This window comes from Equus przewalskii, chromosome 26, assembly GCF_037783145.1.
Source record: "Equus przewalskii isolate Varuska chromosome 26, EquPr2, whole genome shotgun sequence".
Taxonomy (NCBI): Eukaryota; Metazoa; Chordata; class Mammalia; order Perissodactyla; family Equidae; genus Equus; species Equus przewalskii.
Genome location: NC_091856.1, coordinates 16,328,558 through 16,349,318, shown reverse-complemented (window position 1 = coordinate 16,349,318; position 20,761 = coordinate 16,328,558). Strand labels below are relative to the sequence as shown.

Genomic DNA, 20,761 nt, shown 5'->3' with positions numbered 1-20,761 from the left:
CAATATGGTAGCCACTTAAGGCTACTGAGAACTGGAAATACAGAGAATGCCACATTTCAGAATTTAAAAAAAACTGAAGCCCAGTAAGTATTTTTCTATTAAACACAACTTTATTATCTTGGTAGAATTACAATTCACTTTAACTGTTGCATCGCATAGGACATTGCTGTTGTAGCGTAATGCTTGTACAGGAACGTGCACTATTTCTAGTATCACAGAAGCACTTCAACCTAGTCAGTATCAACAGACTGATTCAGCTCAGATGGTTTTTTCTATGCACTGAAATAACATCACAATGTGTTTACCTGGATATTTTATGTAGATAGCAGAAGTTCAAGTATACCTATGCTGACAGCACGCAAGTCACAGTGATACCTATGTAAATCATAATCATAAACTGAGACACTATTTCAATTATAATTCAATTATCTTCTAGGTTAGAAAAATGGAAAAATATTTAAATTTTAAATGAAGGCATATTACTGAGGCAGAATTCAGTGCAATACAGAAGCCAGTACTATGACTAGTACAGTAAAGAGAGCAGAAGAAGGGACACGACTGCACAATGAGTGGCAACTGCAAGTGACTGCAGGCACAGCAAAATGAAGAAGCTGTTTGTTGTATACGAAAGTGTTACATACAGTAGACAATATTTAAGACAAGAGTTAATATTTAAGTCATGTTTCAGCAACCATCTAGTGAGTTTGAAAAGTATTCTCCTAATAGTCAAAAAAGAATCCATGAAGTTAATCATGAGAAACGAGAATTAAATTTCCGTCAAAGAAATTTAAATAACCTAACAGGATTTTAAGCTTGTAAACTTGGCCACCTATAAAAAAATAGTTTGAATTCTTATACACACAAACAAAAAGAATCTTAGATGGGAGAGATGATAAAAAGAAATCATTATAGTTATGGTAATTTGGTTAGAAAATTGAGGAAGACTTAAGACATTTACAAAACTTGAAAATTTCAATTAACCTCTAAGTAATTTTGCTCATAGAATACAAGAAGTTTCTAATATTATCAAAGATCAATTGATTCAAAATTTCAAAAATTTAAAGTATTTAGCTTTAGATGAGTTGTGTAACATGAGACACTGTCCAATGAAAACTGTGCATATTCTGTCTCAAAGAACAACCAAATTTACAAAGAAATGTCAATTCATCGCCTAAAAACTCAAACTCACGACAGATATTCGTGACAATTTTCCATCTATCAAAGAATTTCAGCTAGAGACAGAAAAAATACTTTCCATCATAAGGATGGGACTCCAGCTATGTTAAAAGACCAGATGTACTGGAATTTTAAAGCAAGAGAACAATGTTTTCCCTCATTGCTTTGTTCCATTGTACGATAAATATTGAAAATGTTTGTGTTCGGTTTTCTGCAGCAGATTCGAAGAAAAGACTCATGGATACAGATGTTAAAATTCTTAAGTATATATGTGCAAATTTGATAAAATAATCATTGCCAGTTTATGGAACTGCTGAAGATAATGTTTTTAATGATCTCGTGTTCTTTACCAATATTCTTTACTTGAGTTAAGAGAATTTACCAAAAATCTCCTGTGCTAGCAATTCCAATTCAGGATTTTCTTGACACAAAAGAACTGTTTGCCAAATATTCAAAAATCAAAGACAAATAGTTGCAATGTGATTCGTGTTTCTCTCTAGTATCACACTGCATATGAAGGAGCTAAATTTGAAGCTCCTTAGAACGGGAAAAACTTGTGACCTACTTAGGTGAAAGAAGTTAGTTAAAATTGAAATATTTCATAATATAAATAAAAAATGACTATGTTTTTCCAACACTAGTAAGTATGCAAATTTTAAATGTAATCAACAACACTATATAAATTGGCTGCAAAATACAAGAAAAATGTGAAGAATGGTTTGTTGATATTGATAAATTCAGTTTACATTTATGCAATACCTCACTGAATCTGATGTTAAAAAATACTGAGTTGACACAAGATTTAGTGAATTTACTTAAACAGAGTTTTGAAACTGATATGCTTTTGCTTCAAAATCAAATCAATTCTACTAAGATGAACAATTCGTCCATGTTGATACAAATATAAAGGAAAATAATTTTTTGATATCTGATCCAGTTACTTTGTTAGAGTAACAACAAAGTAAGAACTTTGTGAATCTACTTTTCAACTCTAAGGTTTATAAATCTAAACAGAGATCAAGTATTTCAAATGAAAACTTCAGTGTATAAATTAAGATGCGCTGCAACTGTAAATACACAATGGGTTTTGGAGACAGTGCAAAGAAATAACATAGAATGTCTCATCAATGCTTTTTTACATTGATTATATGCTGAAATAATATTATCAATATACTGGGTGACATAAAATATATTATTCACCCGTTTTCTTTTACTTTTTAAGAGTAGCTACTAGAAAATTTGCAGTTACGCATGTGGCTCACGTTATATTCCTACTGGACGGTGCTGCAGTAACTGAAACACCTTCTGATCAGCTTTTCAGAGCCCTCTTCTTAAATGTGAACAGACAACGCTCACCAGAAGTTTGAGCAGAGCCTCCAGTATGAAAGAGAGAAGACAGGTAAAAACAACTCAGAGGAAAGAGAAGGCAGGGAGTAAGAGCAACACTGAAGACACTATATTACCTCTCACAGAAAAACCCATTTCGCTCATGAAACAAAAATAGAGTATTATAAAAAAGGAACAGGGAATCCAAAAGTGAACTTGGAAATATAAGTTTGACAACAGAAATAAAACATTCAAAACATTTAGTATTAGAGATGGAACAGAAAGTTGGAGAAATCTGCCAGAGAGCAAGATAAAAATCTAAGACATGGAGGAAGTGACGTCAGAGAAGGTGGGAGTAGGAAGCAGCAGGAATCCATTTCTCTACCTAACCAATTGCACTGGTGGAAAGTATGTTAAGTGATTCTGGAATACAGGAGCCTATTTTAAAACTTGTAGCTTCCAGGGGAAACCTTGACTGGTAAAGTGCAGTTAATACTGGTGGATTTTAGCCTTCAGCACGGTAGCAGCTACTCATCCCCCACTGGCCAGCCCCATGGCAGGCAGCTCTGGGGAGGGAACCCACATTTCTAGTTTGCCTTGCTGGAGCCAGGGTGGGCAATGAAGACCTTTTCCTCCAAACATAAGCGTTCTGGCTTCTGACTGGGGATGGCTGCTTCTGATCATGGAGGAAGAGACCAGAGGCCAGCGGCCATTCTTCCAACCCCCACTGCCCAAAAGTGGCTTTCAGGGTATTTAAAGGGACATCACCTGGGTTTTTTTGGACATTGAAAAAAAAATGCATATATGGGAGAATTTAGAAAGCCATTGCCTCTGCCCAGGGAAAGACAGGCTTGGAGAACAACCAAGAAAAGTTTAAGCATTCACCACAGACTGATCCCCAACACAGAGACACTCTAACACAACCAAAATAACAACAAACTCTGGGAAGAGGGAGAATCTGATTTCCAGAGCTATCACACTTATCAGATTCAAATGTCTAGTTTTCAACAACAATAAAAAATCACAAGGCATACAAAGAAACAGGAAAGTATGGCCCATTCGAAGGAATAAAACAAATCAACAGAAAATGTACCTGAGAAAGCCCAGAAGTCAGACTTGCTAGACAAAGTCTTTAAACCCACTGTCTTAAAGATGCTCAAAGAGCTAAAAGCAAGGTTCTGATGGTACTGGCAGATCAAAAGAGAACATGAAGAAGATTCTTCAAAGCAGAAAAAACTGGGGAATATGTATCCATTGTCACTTTAGAAGGAAATGCTTTCCTTGGTCCCATTTTCTAAGACTATAAACATCTTGAATATCAACAGGGAAAACCCCCAGAACAGCTATAGATTTGGCAAAGCTTGCAGATTATCAGAACCGCTCTACAGGGAGAGACACCTAAGAAGTCCAACCTGGAAGAATCTCTCGACCTTAGAAGCCACAAGAAAGAGAGTCCAGAAGAGAGATCGCCCCAATGTTCTCGGGGTGGAAAACATTCTGCCAGCAAGATGCAACTTACTGAGCACCAGAAGATTCGTTCGGAGACACGTTGCAGGTGCCCTGGCTTTGGGAAAAGCTTCCTTAGGTCAGACCTTGATAGACATCAACGTTTCCACACATGGGAGAGACTGTATGAATGTGCTGCACTTCACAGACAATAATTTGGGTTTTAAGAATCCTAAAGTGGGAGCTGGCCCCGTGGCCAAGTGGTTAAGTTCGCGCGCTCTGCTGCAGGTGGCCCAGTGTTCCGTTGGTTTGAATCCTTGGCGCGGACATGGCACTGCTCATCAAACCACGCTGAGGCAGCGTCCCACATGCCACAACTAGAAGGACCCACAACGAAGAATATACAACTATGTACCGGGGGCCTTTGGGGAGAAGGAAAAAAAATAAAATCTTAAAAAAAAAAAATCCTAAAGTGTGTCTCCCCTTTGCTTAAGCAGTTCTGCATCTGAGAAATGATTCTGAAGAAAACACAAAACAGCAAGAACAAAAACAAGTCTCCAGCAATACACACACAGGCAAAACCTCCACTGGTTCCCCACTACCCTGGTAGTAAGGCACAACCTCCTCAAAAGGGCTGGAAAGGTCCTTATAATGCAGGCCCTGCACTGTGGCAACAAGCAGTGGAACGGACTCCCAGCTCCACTTCACGGCTCAGCATCACTCTCCTATGTGCTCCCACAGTGCTGTTTGTATCTCACTTTTAGCATTTAACACAGTTCACTTTAGCTGTTGGCTGCGACCATACTATGACCTGCATACTCACCTAGCCCTCCAATACACACATCAGTCTTACACACACGACTTGATCTTTACAGGGTACAGAACATTTATCACTTATCTCCTCATCCCTTAAAGTGCCCTATATATACTAACTGTTAACAAGTGTTTGTACGATTGAATTAAGAAAGATGTAAGACAGTTCTTGGAAACTAGGAACACAGAATATTACACAGATACGTCTAGGTATACTTCTGAACATTTCAAAAAGGGCAAAAAATAGTGAAAAATGGATAAAGGAATTCAAATAGGATTCAAAATGGAGTCGGGAAGCCATGAAGGGAGAGTTCTCACACAGCAACCACTGCTCACAGCCTCATAACCAGCTGGAAGAAGGACGATTCCTCCCCGCCCCCAAGATGACACACTAACCATCGCTTGCTGCTGAAGGGAAACTGCCACAACCTGGAACTGTCGTTTCCCTCCAATGAATTTTTGCTCAAAACTACCCTCCCCCAATTTCCCCCCAGAACCTAATACAAGCTGTCTTTTGTCTCTTCGCACTTGCCTATGGCTCACCATAGTTTGCTTGTCCTGAAATGAAATTCCTCTGCTATTCCCAAATAAACCCACTTGTGCTTAAACAAAATTGCCCTTTGCTCTGTTTAAGGTTGACAGTACCTACTTCGTTAAGTATTATAAAGATTAAATGAAATACGTTTATGTAGGCCCTACAGGTAACAAGCTTTTACTAAATACCAGCATATCAAAAAAAGCCCAAGGAAGACATGGGTAATGATAGGAAATTGATGTATGAACAAACGGAAAATGACACCACTGTTCATGGAAGAGTTATTAACCAAAATGGTGGAAACAACCTAAATGTCCATGGACAGATGAATAAAGAAAACATGGTATATACATACAATGGAATATTATTCAACCCTACAAAGGAATGGAATTCTGACATACACTGCAAGAAGCTTAAAAACATTATGCTAAATGAGTCAAGCCAGACACAAAGAGACAAATACTGAACTATTGCATTTGTATGACTAGAGTAGTCAAATTCATAGAGACAGAAAGTAGAATATTGTTACCCGGGACTTGGGGGAGGCGAGAATGGGGAGTCACTGGTTCATGAGGAGAGTTTCAGTTTGGAATGAGGGAAAGTTCTGGAGATGAATAGCGGTGATGATCGCACAACATGAATGTACTTAATGCCACTGAACTGTACACCCAAAAAGGGTTGGTCAATTTTATGTTACGTATATTTTGTCACATTAAAAAAGAATTCTAGGGGGCCGGCCCTGTGGCCGGGTGGTTGCATTCGCATGCTCGCTTCTGCGGTCCAGGGTTTCACCAGTTCGGATCCTAGGCGTGGACATGGCACTGCTTGTCAGGCCATGTTGAGGTGGTATCCCACATGCTACAACTAGAAGGACCCACAACTAAGATACACAACTACATACTGAGGGGCTTTGGGATGAAAAAGCAGAAAAAAAAGAAAAAATTCTAAAATAAGGAAATAAAAGCAAATTCGTTGACAGGAGAAGCCTTGTCTTTTCTTATGACCTAAAAGGAATTTCTTCAATAGAAACTCATCAAGAGGAAACATTTTTAAAAGCAAGGTCTTCATTTTAAAGTAAAATACGTCACAGGGCTGATTTTAATACTCATCAACGTAGCCAAATGGCATAAAGTTAAATATAAGCTAATAAAAGCAATTCTACAAGGAGTCAAAAGTTAAAAACCTTCTGAGGATCTGACGGAATTCAAAACTGAATTTAAGTATTTAGATGATGGGTCAAACTAAATATCCTTTAGGCAAGGTATCTAAGTAGTTACTGAAACCAAGCTTTGGATAAATATTGTGTAGCAGGGTTTGAGGTTGCCCTCTGTGGCTAGAACATGGTATTTAGAAAGTCGATACTGGATAAGAAGGCTTGTATGTAAGATAAAAAGAACTACAACTCACTAATAACCCTATTTTTTAAATGGACAAAACATGTGAAAAAACATTTCACCAATGAAAATATATGAATAGCTAAAGAATACATGAGAAGATTCTCAACATCATTAGCCATCAGGGAAACGCAAATTAAAACCACAGGCGCCACTTCAACCACTAGGATGGCTAGAAGACCCAGCAACTCCACTCAGGCATCTAAGAAAAACGAAAACATGTCTACACGAAGACTTTCACGTTAACATTCGGAGCAGCATTATTCCTAACAGCCAAAAACTGGAAACAACCCATACGTCCTTGAACCGGTGAATGGACAAAATATGGTATACCCATACAAGTGGATATTATTAATACAGAGGGATAAAGTACTGATATGCTACAACATGGAAGAACTTAGACACGTTCGTGAAAAACTAACAAAAGACCACATATGAATCCATTTATATAAAATGTCCAGAAAAGGCAACACTACAGAGAGAGTAGACAAATTAGTGGTTGCCTTGAACCACGAGTGGGAATGGGAATAAACCGTAAATGAGCATGAGCGATCTTACTGAGGTGATAAAATGTTCTAAAAGTGGATTATGGTGATGATTGCACGACTCAACGAATTCGCTAAAACTCATGGAACTGTACACTTGAAATGATTTTTATGATATGTAATTTATACTTCGTTATAAAAAAATTTATGTTCCAGATTCCCAATTGATAGTGGTATAAACCATTCTCTTATGAATTCAGGGATATAACATCCTAGAACAAGCCTCTTTTCAAGAATTTTTACATATTTCTTTCCATAAATTACATCTTCTCAAAAAAATCAAACCAGCATTTACGTCTTTTCAGAAAAACATTTAAACCAGGGTAAGTGGTTCGCCTAAGCCATATTCCGTTCATAGCTGAACCATCTCTGGTTGGTCCATTTAGCAGTAACTGCAGATCAAGTCATCACACAGCAGTGTTTGAACTATAGGCTTTGGGAGAAGTCAGGGCACAAGAAACCAAAAATACCCTCCAGAGGTAGCACTGCAAACCTAAACCCATTAAAATCACAGCAAATACTGCTGAGTCTCAGATGAGCATTACGGATCTCTTCACGTCGATGAGCCACAAGTTTTCTGGTTTAGTGCTCTTTTTATAGGAGCCGCCTCCGATTTCAAATTTAGGAACTTTATACCTTGTTGAGTCAGTGGGACTCTTTCAGAACCCTATGACCTGAGAGACAAACCTAACTGACTTTGGGTTTTTAGTTCCTTTTTCAGTTAGAAATTATTATTTGACTGCACCAACGAAATCTCTAAGGGAGAATCCACTAAAATCTGTACACTAGTCCTTCGAGGTCTACTTTTACATCAGAAAACTTAACTGAAAATTCATTCTGCATCTTTTCTATATTCTTTTCCTGAATTCTACTATCAGTGCAGTCTCTTTAGATTTTAGGATAAGTATTCTCCCGATAGCAGGGGATCATAATTTCAAATTCCCACAGTGGGCAAGTCAGGTTACATAAGTGAGAGAACTTGGCAAGTAGAAGAGTAGATTCTCCATCTAAAAGTAGCAGCTGCTACCCCAGACCAGCTACTGACCCACCAGAGTATGGGCCAGCGTTGTCAGCCTTTTTATTTTTCAAAACAAGTCTTTCTCTTTTTTGGTATGAAATTTCCTTATTTTTAAATGGTGGCACTAATTCCACCCACTTTTACATACATACATACATACACACCCACCCCTTACTGCACAGACCAATTAAAACATGTCAAAGGGCCCAATTTTAGTTTGTGACCTTTGTCGTACAGAAGGTTTACAATCCAGTTACAGGAAGCTGTACTTAGTATAGGTAAAATTTTAAAAAATAGAATTGTATTTTCCGAAAGGCAATCTGTCCAGAATAGCTCTATTTTCCTCCCATCCCCCACAACCCCCGAATCTCTTTTCCTAGGACTGTTATTCCCATGGCTGAGATGGCTCAGGTGCACACCCTCGAGGATCCCCATTCCCTCAGCCAGTGGCCAGAGGAAAAAGAGGCTGGGATGCTTTGTCCAATTAAAAGATTCCCTGAAGGCAAACTTGTTGGAGCTCCACCGGCTTGCTTCTCTTTACAACTTCCTAGCAATCCCGGCATCAAGTATTCAGAAAGCGTACTGCGTTCTCACTCAGTCGAAGTTCAGTATCCTAAAGGAGTAATTTTCTGCTAGAGAAACTTGCAAATTCTAATGAATCAAAAAGGTTTAACTTATTCCCACAGCTTCAGAGAATATCAGAGGTACCAAAAAAAAAAACCCTTCAGAAATCATTAGTCCCATTGCTTCATTCTACCAGTAGAGAAACTAAAATTCAAAAAGGTCAAATGATTTGCCCAAGGGTACAGAGCAAGTGGGTCAGCAAACAGGGAGAAAAGCCAGGTTATCTGACCCCAGTCAAGTTCTCTTTCTATTACACTACACGGTAGTGGAAGGGGAAGCTAGAAGAGAGGGAAATCTCCAGAGAAAAGGTTATAAGATGGGTCCTGTGCACCCCTCCCCTGCTTTTTAAATGCACATTTGGCCTTTTAGAATCATTTCTCATCTCATACTACTTTCTTCACTTTTCATATGAATTTACCAACCCTATTACTATCTACCAAAAGCTGACATCCTTGAAAGAGGGGTCAATGGGAAAAATTACATTTTTCCTAGCCGCCAACCCAACGAAGTTGCAGCTACTAATTAATGCTGTGGTAGTTTACAGCCTGGGTTTTTAAATAAGGGACAATTTTGACTAAATACCCCCCCACCCTACTATCTTCCAAGAGTCACTCTCCAGAGTGAAATCCCCGATGTCTGATGAGGCCTGAATTGCTTTTAAATGTCTTCTCACATTCATTACATTCATATTCTCTCCTGCCGGTATGGATTTTCAGGTGTTCCACAAGGATTGAGCTTCGACTAAAGGTCGCTCCACAATAGTTACATTCATAGGGTTTCTCTCCAGTATGAATACGATGATGTTCATTAAGAGATGAACTCTGACTGAAGGACTTTCCACATTCTTTACATTTATAGGGTTTTACACCAGTATGAATTCTCTGATGACGACTAAGGAGTGAATGAGTAGGGAAGGCTTTCTCACACTGGTTACATTTGTAGGGTTTTTCTCCTGAGTGAAGTCTCTGATGGTAAATGACAGATGTAAAATGGCTGAAAGTCATCCCGCAGTCATTACATAAATACGGTTTTTCTCCAGTGTGAATTCTCTGATGTCGGGTAAGGCAAGAATTCTGTCTAAAGGCTTTTCCACATTCACCACATTTATAGGGTTTCTCTCCAGTATGAATCCTCTGATGTTTGGAAAGGGATGAGCTATGACTGAAGGATTTTCCACAGTTGTTACATGTGTAGGGTTTTTCTCCAGTATGAATTCGCTGATGTTGAATAAGAGACGAACTGTCACTAAAGGGTCTCCCACACTCTTTACATTTATAGGGTTTTTCTCCAGTATGAACTCTCTGATGTTTAATGAGATGGGCACTCAGGGTGAAAGCTTTTCCACAATCATCACACTTGTAGGGTTTCTCTCCACTATGAGTTCTGTGATGTGGCGTGAGTGACGAACTGTCACTGAAAGCTTTTCCACATTCATTGCACATATAGGGTTTCTCCCCAGTGTGAATCCTCCTGTGCTTGGTCAGTGAGGCACTATAGCCAAAGGCTTTTCCACACTTGCTACATTTATGGGTTTTTTCTTCAGTCTCAGTTCCCTCATCTTTATTCGAGGCGGTGGCTTGACATAAATTTTTCCGACATTTTTCACACGTAGAGCTTTTTCTCTTACTAAGGGATGATCTTTGAAAAAAGGCCACCCCACAGTTAGTGCACTTCTGAGTCTTATCCCCAAAATGAATTTTCTGATGTTTCTGATGGTCAGTAAGAGATGAAGAGTGACTTAAGACTTTCCTGCCTTCATTACATTTCCGTGACTTTTCTCCACCGTGTTCTTTGCGGTTCAGAACAAGGTCTGAATGAAAACTAAAGGGCTTCTTGCATTCATTATACCTTCGAGATTTCTTCCTTAAGTAGACTCTCAGATGTTTAATTATGTCTGAAGTTTGTTTGAAATTACTTCCAAAGGGGCCCCTTTCTGGGTCAAATTCCTCACCCTTTTTGCCTCTCCCACGCGTTTTCTTCTGTGTGACTGCTGATTGTGAATATTCCTTATTGCTACGATCCTCCTCTAATGCACCATGTTTCCAGGATTCTCCCATCAAGCCATAATCACTACCCATTAGGTATCTTTCTATTATTTCATCTAAAGTTGCTTCTTCCAAACAAACATCTTGATTTTGAACAGATTCCTTCAATTCACCTCTACGTTTACAATCTAAAAGAAATAACAGAATATTTCCTGTTTGCAATAAAGAAAGCTGCTGTATTTGGGACTGAAATAGGAAGAGAGACAGTAATGATTACAAGGAAAATGGCTTGGACAGTTCTCAAATCGAGTCTTATAAAGGGAAGGGAAAGCTGATACAGGGAAACCAGGTAAAACACAGGGGTTAGGGAAAATATTAAGGAAGATGAAAGTTTTGCGCTTCATACTTAGAAATGCAAGTTCTCACCCTCATTTCAAATTCCTATATTTGGTTCAAACTTATTCTGCCTATATCCAATCTATTCTCTTTCCAAACAATAATGACAACAGTGCAGGTATTTATCAAATACTTACCAAATGCCAGGTCCCATATCAAGCACTTCATTTATATTTCACTTAATCTTCACAACAACCCTATGAAGTAGTTCCTATTACTATCCTTGTCTTATGGATGTGACCACTAGGCACGTAGAGTCTAAATGGCTTGACCAAGGTCACATGTGTTATAAGTGGCAGAGCTAAATTTTTAACCTAGCCTGACACCAAAGCCCATGCTTTTGGTCCCTAGACCACATTGCTTCTCCCCAAAGCAGCCACATAGCATAAGTTTATAATATTAACTATAGATAGTTAATCACATCACAGATATGCGACATCATCTATACTAGACTTTCAAAGGTCACCACAATCCAGCCCTATCAACCTTATGGATACTTTAATCAGGCATCCATTTACTGTCCGTGTTACAGCATTTTCAATCCTATTGCCTTGGTCTTAATACTTCTAGTATTAATAGTCTTAATACTTAATTAATAGTCTTAATACTTCATACTACCTAGAATGCAATTCCACAGCACCCTCACCATCACAAATATATAAATTTGGCAGGGCCCAGGGTTCGAGTCCTACAGTCTCCACAGGGCTTTCTCCAATACCATATACTCACTATTTATGCTCTTCTCAGAACTTTGAATTCATTTATTAACCACATCAGTCACCTCGGCTCTTAATCATGAGATTATATTGTTACTTTTATAACACTATTTTTTAAACAGGTAACTATAAAACACAAAATACTATTACCCAGAAGTTAACCATTGTTAAAACCTGTCTATTTTCTTCTATAAAGTTTCTACATATTTTAGGATAGAAAAATTGTGTGTAATATGTAGTTACTTTTTTCATTCATAATTCTTTCCCACTTCATTGGTATTCTTATAAAGACAATTTTAATCAGTCACATAATAATCCACCACATAGATATATCATAGTTTGTTTAGTTATTTCCTTACTGAATGTTTATCAAATGATTAATATTTCCTCAGAAGAGAGACATAACAGTGGAATTAATGAACCAAAGGGTAGAAGAGTTATACTACTACACAATATATGATGAGCAGAAGTACCTGGGTACTCATCTCTGGTCAAATGATCTTTCTTTAAATCTTTGCAAATTTGATGGGTAACAAATGTATCGTTGCTTTAAATGTATTTTTCATTGTTGACCAGTGACTGGGAACTTGTTTTCATGTTCACAGCTATTTAAATTTAATTTTGTCAGTTATTTTTAATTTTGTCAGCTATCTGCCCAAGTTCTTTGCCCATTTTTCTAACAGACTCAGTGTTCCTCATTGATTTGCATGAGCTTTTTATAAATTATGGCTATGGACTCTGCTTTGTCTGTCAAAAACTTTTTTCTCCAGTCTGCTGTAAGTGACTTTTTAAACAAGTTGTACATCTAAATGATGCTTTGTTTACATAAGTATCTTGGGGGGAGGGGTATATATTTATACCAATGCTGCTAGATTTTAGTCAAAACATTTTTTAGAACCCATTTTTGGAATTACTCTCTCAAATGCTAGTTTAACATAGTAAGACAATTGCCGTCGGTTAGTTGTGTAACTATACTAGAAACGGCCAACAGGTTGACTAAAATGAACGGTTAAGAAGACAGAATACAGCCAAGTGAATAACTCTTTTTTTCTTTAAAACAAACCAAGGTATTGATATATAAGTAATGATTTATTTTTATTTTTAAAAATATAAATTTAGTATATTTCTTGTTAAATTTTAAGGGAAGGAGCAAGAAAATGCAATCCCTCAATGAGAACCAGGGTTAACATGAATATTCTCCAGATATTAAAAATCTCTGTCTATCTATTTAGACATACACATATGTATATTTTTTTCTTTTAACAAAAACGGGATTATACTATATGTGCTAGCCACTGGATGAACTCCTACTTATCGCCCAAGATTCAACTCAAATGTTAATCAAGCCTTTGCTCCTCTATTTTCCCACTGCTTCTTACACATGCCACTATTACAGCATACACTCAATCCTAACACTTTTTGTTTTGATATCTCTATCAATGGCATCCATACAAATGCACCTCTCAGATCTCCTCCTCTGGGGCACTTACCTAAGGGTCCCTGCTGCTGCTCTATGAGTCCACCATGGCATTCACACCAAGGCCACTTTCCCATGGGCTGTGCCCAGTCAATGACAAAGAGAGCAGGGATACTTAAGCAGGCCCATTTCCGTGAGACACACAGGGCTCTGCCAGGCAACTCTGCCTGGAAGACTCTCTTTTGGCCTTCCCAAAACCTTCTTAAAACTCAACTTCAGTCTAAGACTCTTCCCACCCAACCTTCCTTCCTTCCTTCTCCCATTCACAAGTGTTAGACCTGAATCATGCTCTGACAGCTCTTCTGGCCTCTTCCAACCCCCGCTCCATTTTCCTTCACTGGAATTCTCCCCAGTAAGTTTCTGGCATGGCTAATCGTGCCTTGACAGGTGCTTCTCAGAGGACCCAAACAGTCTCCCATGTTAAAATGAACATTCCAGGAAGGCAAGGGGTACGTTCTCATCATCTTTCTACTTTAGCATCTAGCCCACCCAGTATTTCAAGAGCTCTTCCCAAATGACTTGGTAAGCAACTGTTCTAATTTCCTTGTCTACTTTTCACCAACTCACCTGATCTGGAGCCTTTTGAGATTTCTTTTTCCAGCAGCCGTGGTAGTTCAGCCCACGTTAGCTGGGAAACCAAATCTAATTTGGAAACTGGCAAGCCTGCTTACAGAGAAAAGAAGAGAAAATGGCTGTTTTTCCATAGAACAAAGACATTCCAACATTCACACACAGCCTCAGGGAAGAGAAGACGCTGTCAAATACAGACATCAGTACTGAAATTTGAGGAGAAAAGTGGGGAAGGGATGGCCTTGATGACAGTAAAATGATGCTCAACATTTCCAGTTCAATGAACAAAAACTCTTTTTTAGGGGAAATACTGCAGAAAAGTACATTTTCAGGACCCATTTTTAGGATTAGTCATATTACCCCCGCAAGCCCAGCCAAAACAGTTAATACCACTTATCTTTTAATAATAGCGGACAAAAAGCTATCTGGTTTATATGCTAGATCATGAGGAGAAGATGTCTTTACCCACAAACTCTAGGTTCCTGAAGTTCTCCAGTAGCACTTCCTTATACAGCTCCTTCTGAAAAGGCTCCAGCTTCCTCCACTCTCCTCTGGAAAAGTTCACAGCCACATCCTTGAATGTCACGGATTCCTAGAACACCAAACACAGTCTTTTTGCAGTGGATTATTCCAAATAGATCCTAAGGATTCAGAGAAGTGGTTAGGATATAAATAGTTATGACAGGATCCAACTTTTTAAGAACTCAAAACCCAAGCTACAAGGTAGCTATTATATGACTATTATATGCGATACAGAGCAAGATCATGACACAATCCTTGCCTTTTCCAGTTAGTCCCTGGTGTGAAATGCTGGACAAGGTTCTCTGGAATGTCTAACATTGATCAAGTTCACCCCAACACACTGATTTCTAGGATTAATAGAAGAATATTAAATGAAAGCTACAAATTACATTCCCAAATCCAAATTCAGAGAATTAACATAAGCTGACTACAGGCAATAATAAGAGTACTATCAGTGAGTACATTCCATATTTTCATTTCCAGTTGGTTATAAGTAGCAATTATTTTCTATCCCAATCAAACGGAATCTGTGTTCAACATATGCACACTTGCAATTATTCCAAATGACACACAAGCACAGTGATATTAAAATACACTTTCTGTAGCATCCTCTGCAGGCTATTATGAGAGGTAGTGTAACAGAGCAAATATGAGCACTTCCATTAGCTTCCTCTGGCTGCTGTAACAAATTACCATAACTTTGGGGGCTTAAAACAGAAGCTTATTCTCCCACAGTCCTGGAGGCCAGAAGACTGAAATCAAGGTGTTCGCAGAGCTGCACTTCCTTCAGAGGCTCTGAGGGAAAATCTGTTCCTTGCCTCTTCCAGCTTCTCTGGTGGCTGCCAGCATTCTTTGGCATTCCTTGGCTCTGGCCTTAGTGCTCCAATCTTCACATAGCTCTCCGCACACCCCCACTCCCCCCACTCCCGTTGTGTGTTCAATCTCCCTCTGTCTCTCTCTTACAAGGACACTTGTGATGGCATTTAGGGCACACCCATATAATTCAAGCTCATTTCCTCATCTCACTTCAAAATCCTTAACTCAATCACATGTGCAAAGACCTTTGTTCCAAATAAAGTAACATTGACAGGTTCCAGGGCTCAGCAAGTGCATATATTTTGGAGAGCCATTAATCAGCCTACTACAGCACTATTATCTACTATTGTGAATAAAAATTTTTTTCCTCACTAGTAATTATTAGTATACAGGAAACTTAGTGATTTGTAATGTTACTTTTCTCAACTGTTCTATGAGATCCAGTACTTATTCAGATGATTCTCTGAGGTTTTCCAAATAGCCAGTATTATCTGCAAATAATATCCATTTGCCTCTTTCATACCAATACTTACCTCATTTCTTTCTTCTCTTACTGCATTGGCTAGAATATCCAGAAAATACTCATTAATAGCAGTAAGGTTAGACATCTTTATCATTTTACTGGCGTTGTGAAGATTGTTTTTTATTTTCCAACACTATCCAGCTGGAGATGTTCTTTACCATGTTAAGGAAATGGAATTCTATTGCTACCTAATTTCATTGGGAATAATTGTTGACTTCTAGTAAGTCATTTTTTTGCTTTTATAAGAGTCAGACTTGTGACAAATTCTTATAACTGAAATAAAACAGCATGTGAATAATGAGCTCTAAGAAGGTAAAGAATGCGAAGAAAAGGAGACTGTCTTAATTATTCTAGTATCTTTATACCACTCAGTAGGAGCTCAGTTAAATATTTACTTAAGAATGAAAACGAGTGAAAGGAAGCTTACCCAGGACTCGGTATTTGGAAGGACAGATACCATTTTATCTTCCTCAGAAGGCACCTCTTGGGAAAGAACAGAATCCTCAGAGACTGGATCTAGGAAAGAGGGGAAAAAAACACAGTCCAGTCTTTCAAATGGATTCCTCAGACTAGAAATTCTTACATATGTCCCTCTGGATAAAAAGGTCAGAAGAAACAGAAAAACAGTTTTCCCCACTCTTTCAAACCCAGAGAAAAGCCACAGATACAGTTTCCTACTAAAACCCAAGCTTTTCTCTTACCCCATAAAATAACCTTTTAATCCCTAAGCTCAAAAACTGACTTCCCTCATTCTATATACCCCAAGTTTTAATGTATTCATGCAATAATGGGTTTCAAAATATTTATGATTTATAAGATATATTAAGGTAAAATAGCATATTGTTTTATGTATTAATTTGTTTTCTTCGTAGTCCTAGCACAGCGTCTCACAAAAGAGTCACTTTGTGAATGAAAGCACCAAGCTGGTCTCAAGAACTAACTCCACCTCTGTGGTCACCAGCAAATTCCTGCAGACAGAAATCAGGAATCTGAACACATGAACTAAACGTATGAAATACCCTAAGATCTCAACAGCTCTTCTTTTCATAAAGGAAAAGTATTTTTTAAAATCATCTTTCACTTTCTTACGAAAGAATTTTAGGCAGCTTATCCATTAAGAATCAGAATTATGTAATCAAAGAAAAAAGAGGGATCATTTTAAGGAAACTGTTTTATCTTACAGAATGCTAGATAACCAATTCATGAACTTTACTGCAGGGGCCTCCACACAGAGGCCCTAATTTTGGAGACGCACATGTGGCAGTGACAGACAAGTCAGAGAGGAATCAGGAAACCCAAATTTTAGATACATCAATTAGCTGCGTGACCACAAATTACCTCTGTGGAGGTAAACACTATTTCCCTCTCTCTCTCAGAATGCTTGGTAGAATACAAATTGTCACACATACGTATTGAGAGCCTTATGGTAAATAACATGCTACAACTATTTGGAATGTTTGTAGAATATTAGAGGGATTTTATAAAAGCTGAACCACATGCCCTCAAAGGGCTACCCACCCTAGAAGTCTTTTCGTCAATATTTTACAATGGTATAATTATGTTGCAATTCATAGTTTATATTTTATATATTTACATATAATGTATAATAATGTAATAAAAATATAAATCAGCTGTTCCTCCCCTAAGGCTATGGAACTACACTATCCAGTAGGGCAGTTGCTCACCACATATCACTATTTAAATTTAAATTTAACTAAAAATTCAAATCCTTAGTTGCACTAGCCACATTTCATACGATTAAGCTGAACTGCAAAAACAGTGCAGAACGCATTTCCACCATCGCCGATACTGGATGGCCCCATTCTAGAAACATGCTATTGTACATGCTGGAGCAAGAAGTTGAGGCCCGGGCCGGATGACATGCTTGTGACTCCAAAGATTTTCAAATTTCTTTCTTTCGTCTTCTCAGCTCCCTCTTGCTCAAGGGTGAAGGGAAAGAAATCAGTATTTCCTGAGCATCCACCTCATCTTGTTTAATCCTCACAACAAAACTAGAGATCTCCTTTTTAGAGATAAAAATGTAAAGTTCTGAGAGGTTATGTAACTTACCAAAGATCACACACTAAAACGCAAGGCCGACTCAAACCCAGCCTCAACTCCAAAATTAAGACTCTTTTCCAGCAATAAACTGCTTTCTTTTGGGGAGTCTATTTCGCACCTTGAAGAGCCCTCTCCCACTTCCTCCCTCCATCTATGAATCTCACCTTCCTTTGCCTCAAGTGCTTGGGTCAAATCCTCTATTAGGGTCACCACTTCCTCACTACTCTCAGGATGCTGTGACTTTACCCAAATCCTGATCTCCCCAGGCAAAATGGTCAGGAACTGCTCAAACACCAAAAGCTCTAAAATCTGTTCTTTCGTGTGGATGTCTGGCCTCAGCCACCGAATGCAGAGCTCCCAGAGTTGATTCAGGGCTTTTCTGGGTCCAGCCACTTCTGAGTAACAAAACCGCCTGAACCTCTGCCTGAAGGACTCTGGGTCCGCGGGGTCTCCTCTTAGCACAGCTTCTCGATCCCCACGAGTATCCATTCTCAGGACCTTGCTCTGTTCACTCGAGGCCAGAGTTTGAGGGTCTGGGGAGACGGCAGTCATCTCGTTCAAGAGTACTACGGCTCGCAATGTCTGTCACCAGCAGGAATCCAGTCCTCTTTAGACTCTAGTTGAATATAGTATAGTCCACCAAGAGGCACTACAGACAGCAAAATATCAAGGGTTCCAACAATTCAGTGTATGGCCTTGCAGAAACTGTCAAGAAACAGAAGATATTAAATAAGTGAAACAAGCTGTTAATCCTAAAAACACGGTTCCTGCTTTGGTTCAGATACATACACACACATACTCTCAGAAGCCTAGAACAGCCCTGCCCAAGTACTGTATTAAAAGAATAGTTTTCTCCATAGATGAAAAGCCACGGAGTTACTTACAGGTAATTAAAGGTAACCTCCAAGAAAACAGTTTCTTCAGACTTGATCCTCTTCATAAACAAAACATGTCAGAAAAGGCTCACAGCTACAAGAGGATCTAGTCACAAACCTATTCAACCCTTCCTGCTCCCTCTCAGTGAATGGTCACCCATTTCCCACCAGTTGCTCAACTCAGAAGCCTGATTTCATATTTGCCTCTGAAATTTCTCACATTATCAATAACCACGTTCTGGAGGTTTTATTTCCTACAAACCTCTCCATTCTCTCCTTCTGAAACTACCTAAGTACTGGCTTCCTCAATCCATTCTCATACTGTAGCCCAAGGAACCTTCTATTATGCAAAATATGGTCCTATCGCTCCCCAGGTGTCTCAAGATAAAATTCAAATGCAAAGGCCATGCCTGATGATCTGGAGACCCCACCCCATGAGCTCACCTCTTGAGCTCTAGCTGCCCCTAAAGGACAATGCAGCCATGAAGAAGTATTTCACCATTCCCAGCCACCCATCTATCCCTTCCATCCTTTGCACGAGAGCCATTCCCTCTCCTGGGAATGCTGCCTTCTTTCCCTCTCCTGCCACTTTTACTCATTCTTTAAAACTTGACTCCTCTCAACTGTCACCTCTGTGTGAAGCTTTCTCTGATCTCCAAGTGCACTTCTGCACGGAGCCTGCCCTGTGCTGCATGCATTTTTTCATTCTACAAATAACTGAACGTCCACAACGAGCTGGGAACCCGGCACTACGGAGACAGGCATGGACAGGTCAGACAGGGTCCCCGCCCTCACAGAGCACCCAGGAAACGACAATACAGCCTGAGATGTGCTACAATGCGGCAAGTGAGAAGACATTCTCCTCCTGTTGCAACTGATACCAACAATACCCACCTCCGAGCACAGAGCCGGGCACACAGTATGCATGACGTCATTTATTCCCCCACCAAATATTAGGCACCTACCAAGTACCTGGCGCTGTGCTGAGCACCTGGAACTCTGCGGTGACTAAGACACTCGTCTCGGTCTCCAGAGAGCTTACAAGAGAGGCTCCGTGAAAATGTGACGCAGGCAGAAAAAAGTTCTCAAACGGGGGAGAGGGGAGAATTTGCCCCACAAGAGACGTTTAGCAATATCTGGAGACATTCTGGTTACAAGTGCAGGAGGGATGCTACCGGTACCCAGTGGGTAGAGGCAAGGATGCTGCTAAACATCCTGCAACACACGGGACTGCCCCTCATCCCCCCGACACACAGCATGCAATTTTCCCGCCCAAAATGTCCAAGTACCGAAGTGGCGAGACCACGGGCGCAGGCAGGGGATGGAGGAAAGCTCCGTCTTTCGGGAGAGTGCCCACCTCCCACAGAAACTGCAGCACCGGGAGCGCACAGCGAGATCAGTCGGCTGCCCTCGGCCCCCAGGCCGCCCCCAGTGCACCCTCGGAGCCCGCGACTTGGCCGCAGCCCCTAAGCTAGGGGCCCGGGACAACCACTACCTGCCGCAGGACCCGCAGCCAGGACCAACGCCACCGCAATGAGCTTCTAGAAGCGAGTCCTGCAGGGGCTGCGCGCGCAAGCCGGCGGGGGGGAGAAGCCACTGCGCCTGCGCAGGGGCGCAGAACTACGATTCCCGGAATGCGCCTGTCCCACTTTGCGAAAGTCCTGTGCTTTCCATAGGTTCCCACCCTGGCCTGTTGCGCATGGTTGTTGGGAAGCGGCTGGTGGTCTCAGACCAGGAATTATTGCTGCGCCAGAGGCCTAAAGGCCTAGAACCATCTCAGGTTTTCAGATGTGTGATGTTCTGTTTCCTTGGTAACCGCAAACCATCTTTACCCCCTCCCCTTCCTACCCTTCCTGAAATCCAGGCTGGGAAAACCCACCGCAGAAGCATATTAGTGATGCATTCAATGCAAGCCATAATGCCGCAACTTGAATTAAACAAAT

At 39.9% G+C, this 20,761-nt stretch overlaps 1 protein-coding gene across 7 annotated transcripts; it reads right to left on the bottom strand.

Moving 5' to 3' along the window:
* Positions 1-90: 90 nt before the first annotated feature.
* Positions 91-20,418, bottom strand: ZNF483 (zinc finger protein 483). 7 transcript variants are annotated; one of them, XM_008513421.2, is made up of 6 exons: positions 20,108-20,418; positions 18,108-18,648; positions 16,310-16,398; positions 14,487-14,613; positions 14,019-14,114; positions 91-11,050 (listed from the first exon to the last, which is right to left on the bottom strand). In XM_008513421.2, the coding sequence occupies exons 2-6, from the start codon at positions 18,493-18,495 to the stop codon at positions 9,486-9,488; spliced, it is 2,265 nt and encodes a 754-aa protein (XP_008511643.2). In that variant the 5' UTR covers positions 18,496-18,648; positions 20,108-20,418; the 3' UTR covers positions 91-9,485. The 7 variants fall into 7 exon arrangements, with proteins under 7 accessions (XP_008511643.2, XP_070451129.1, XP_008511633.2 ...); XM_070595028.1 differs by having other exon boundaries at positions 14,019-14,117; positions 20,314-20,401; XM_008513411.2 differs by having other exon boundaries at positions 20,314-20,401.
* Between the last annotated feature and the right edge of the window lie 343 nt (positions 20,419-20,761).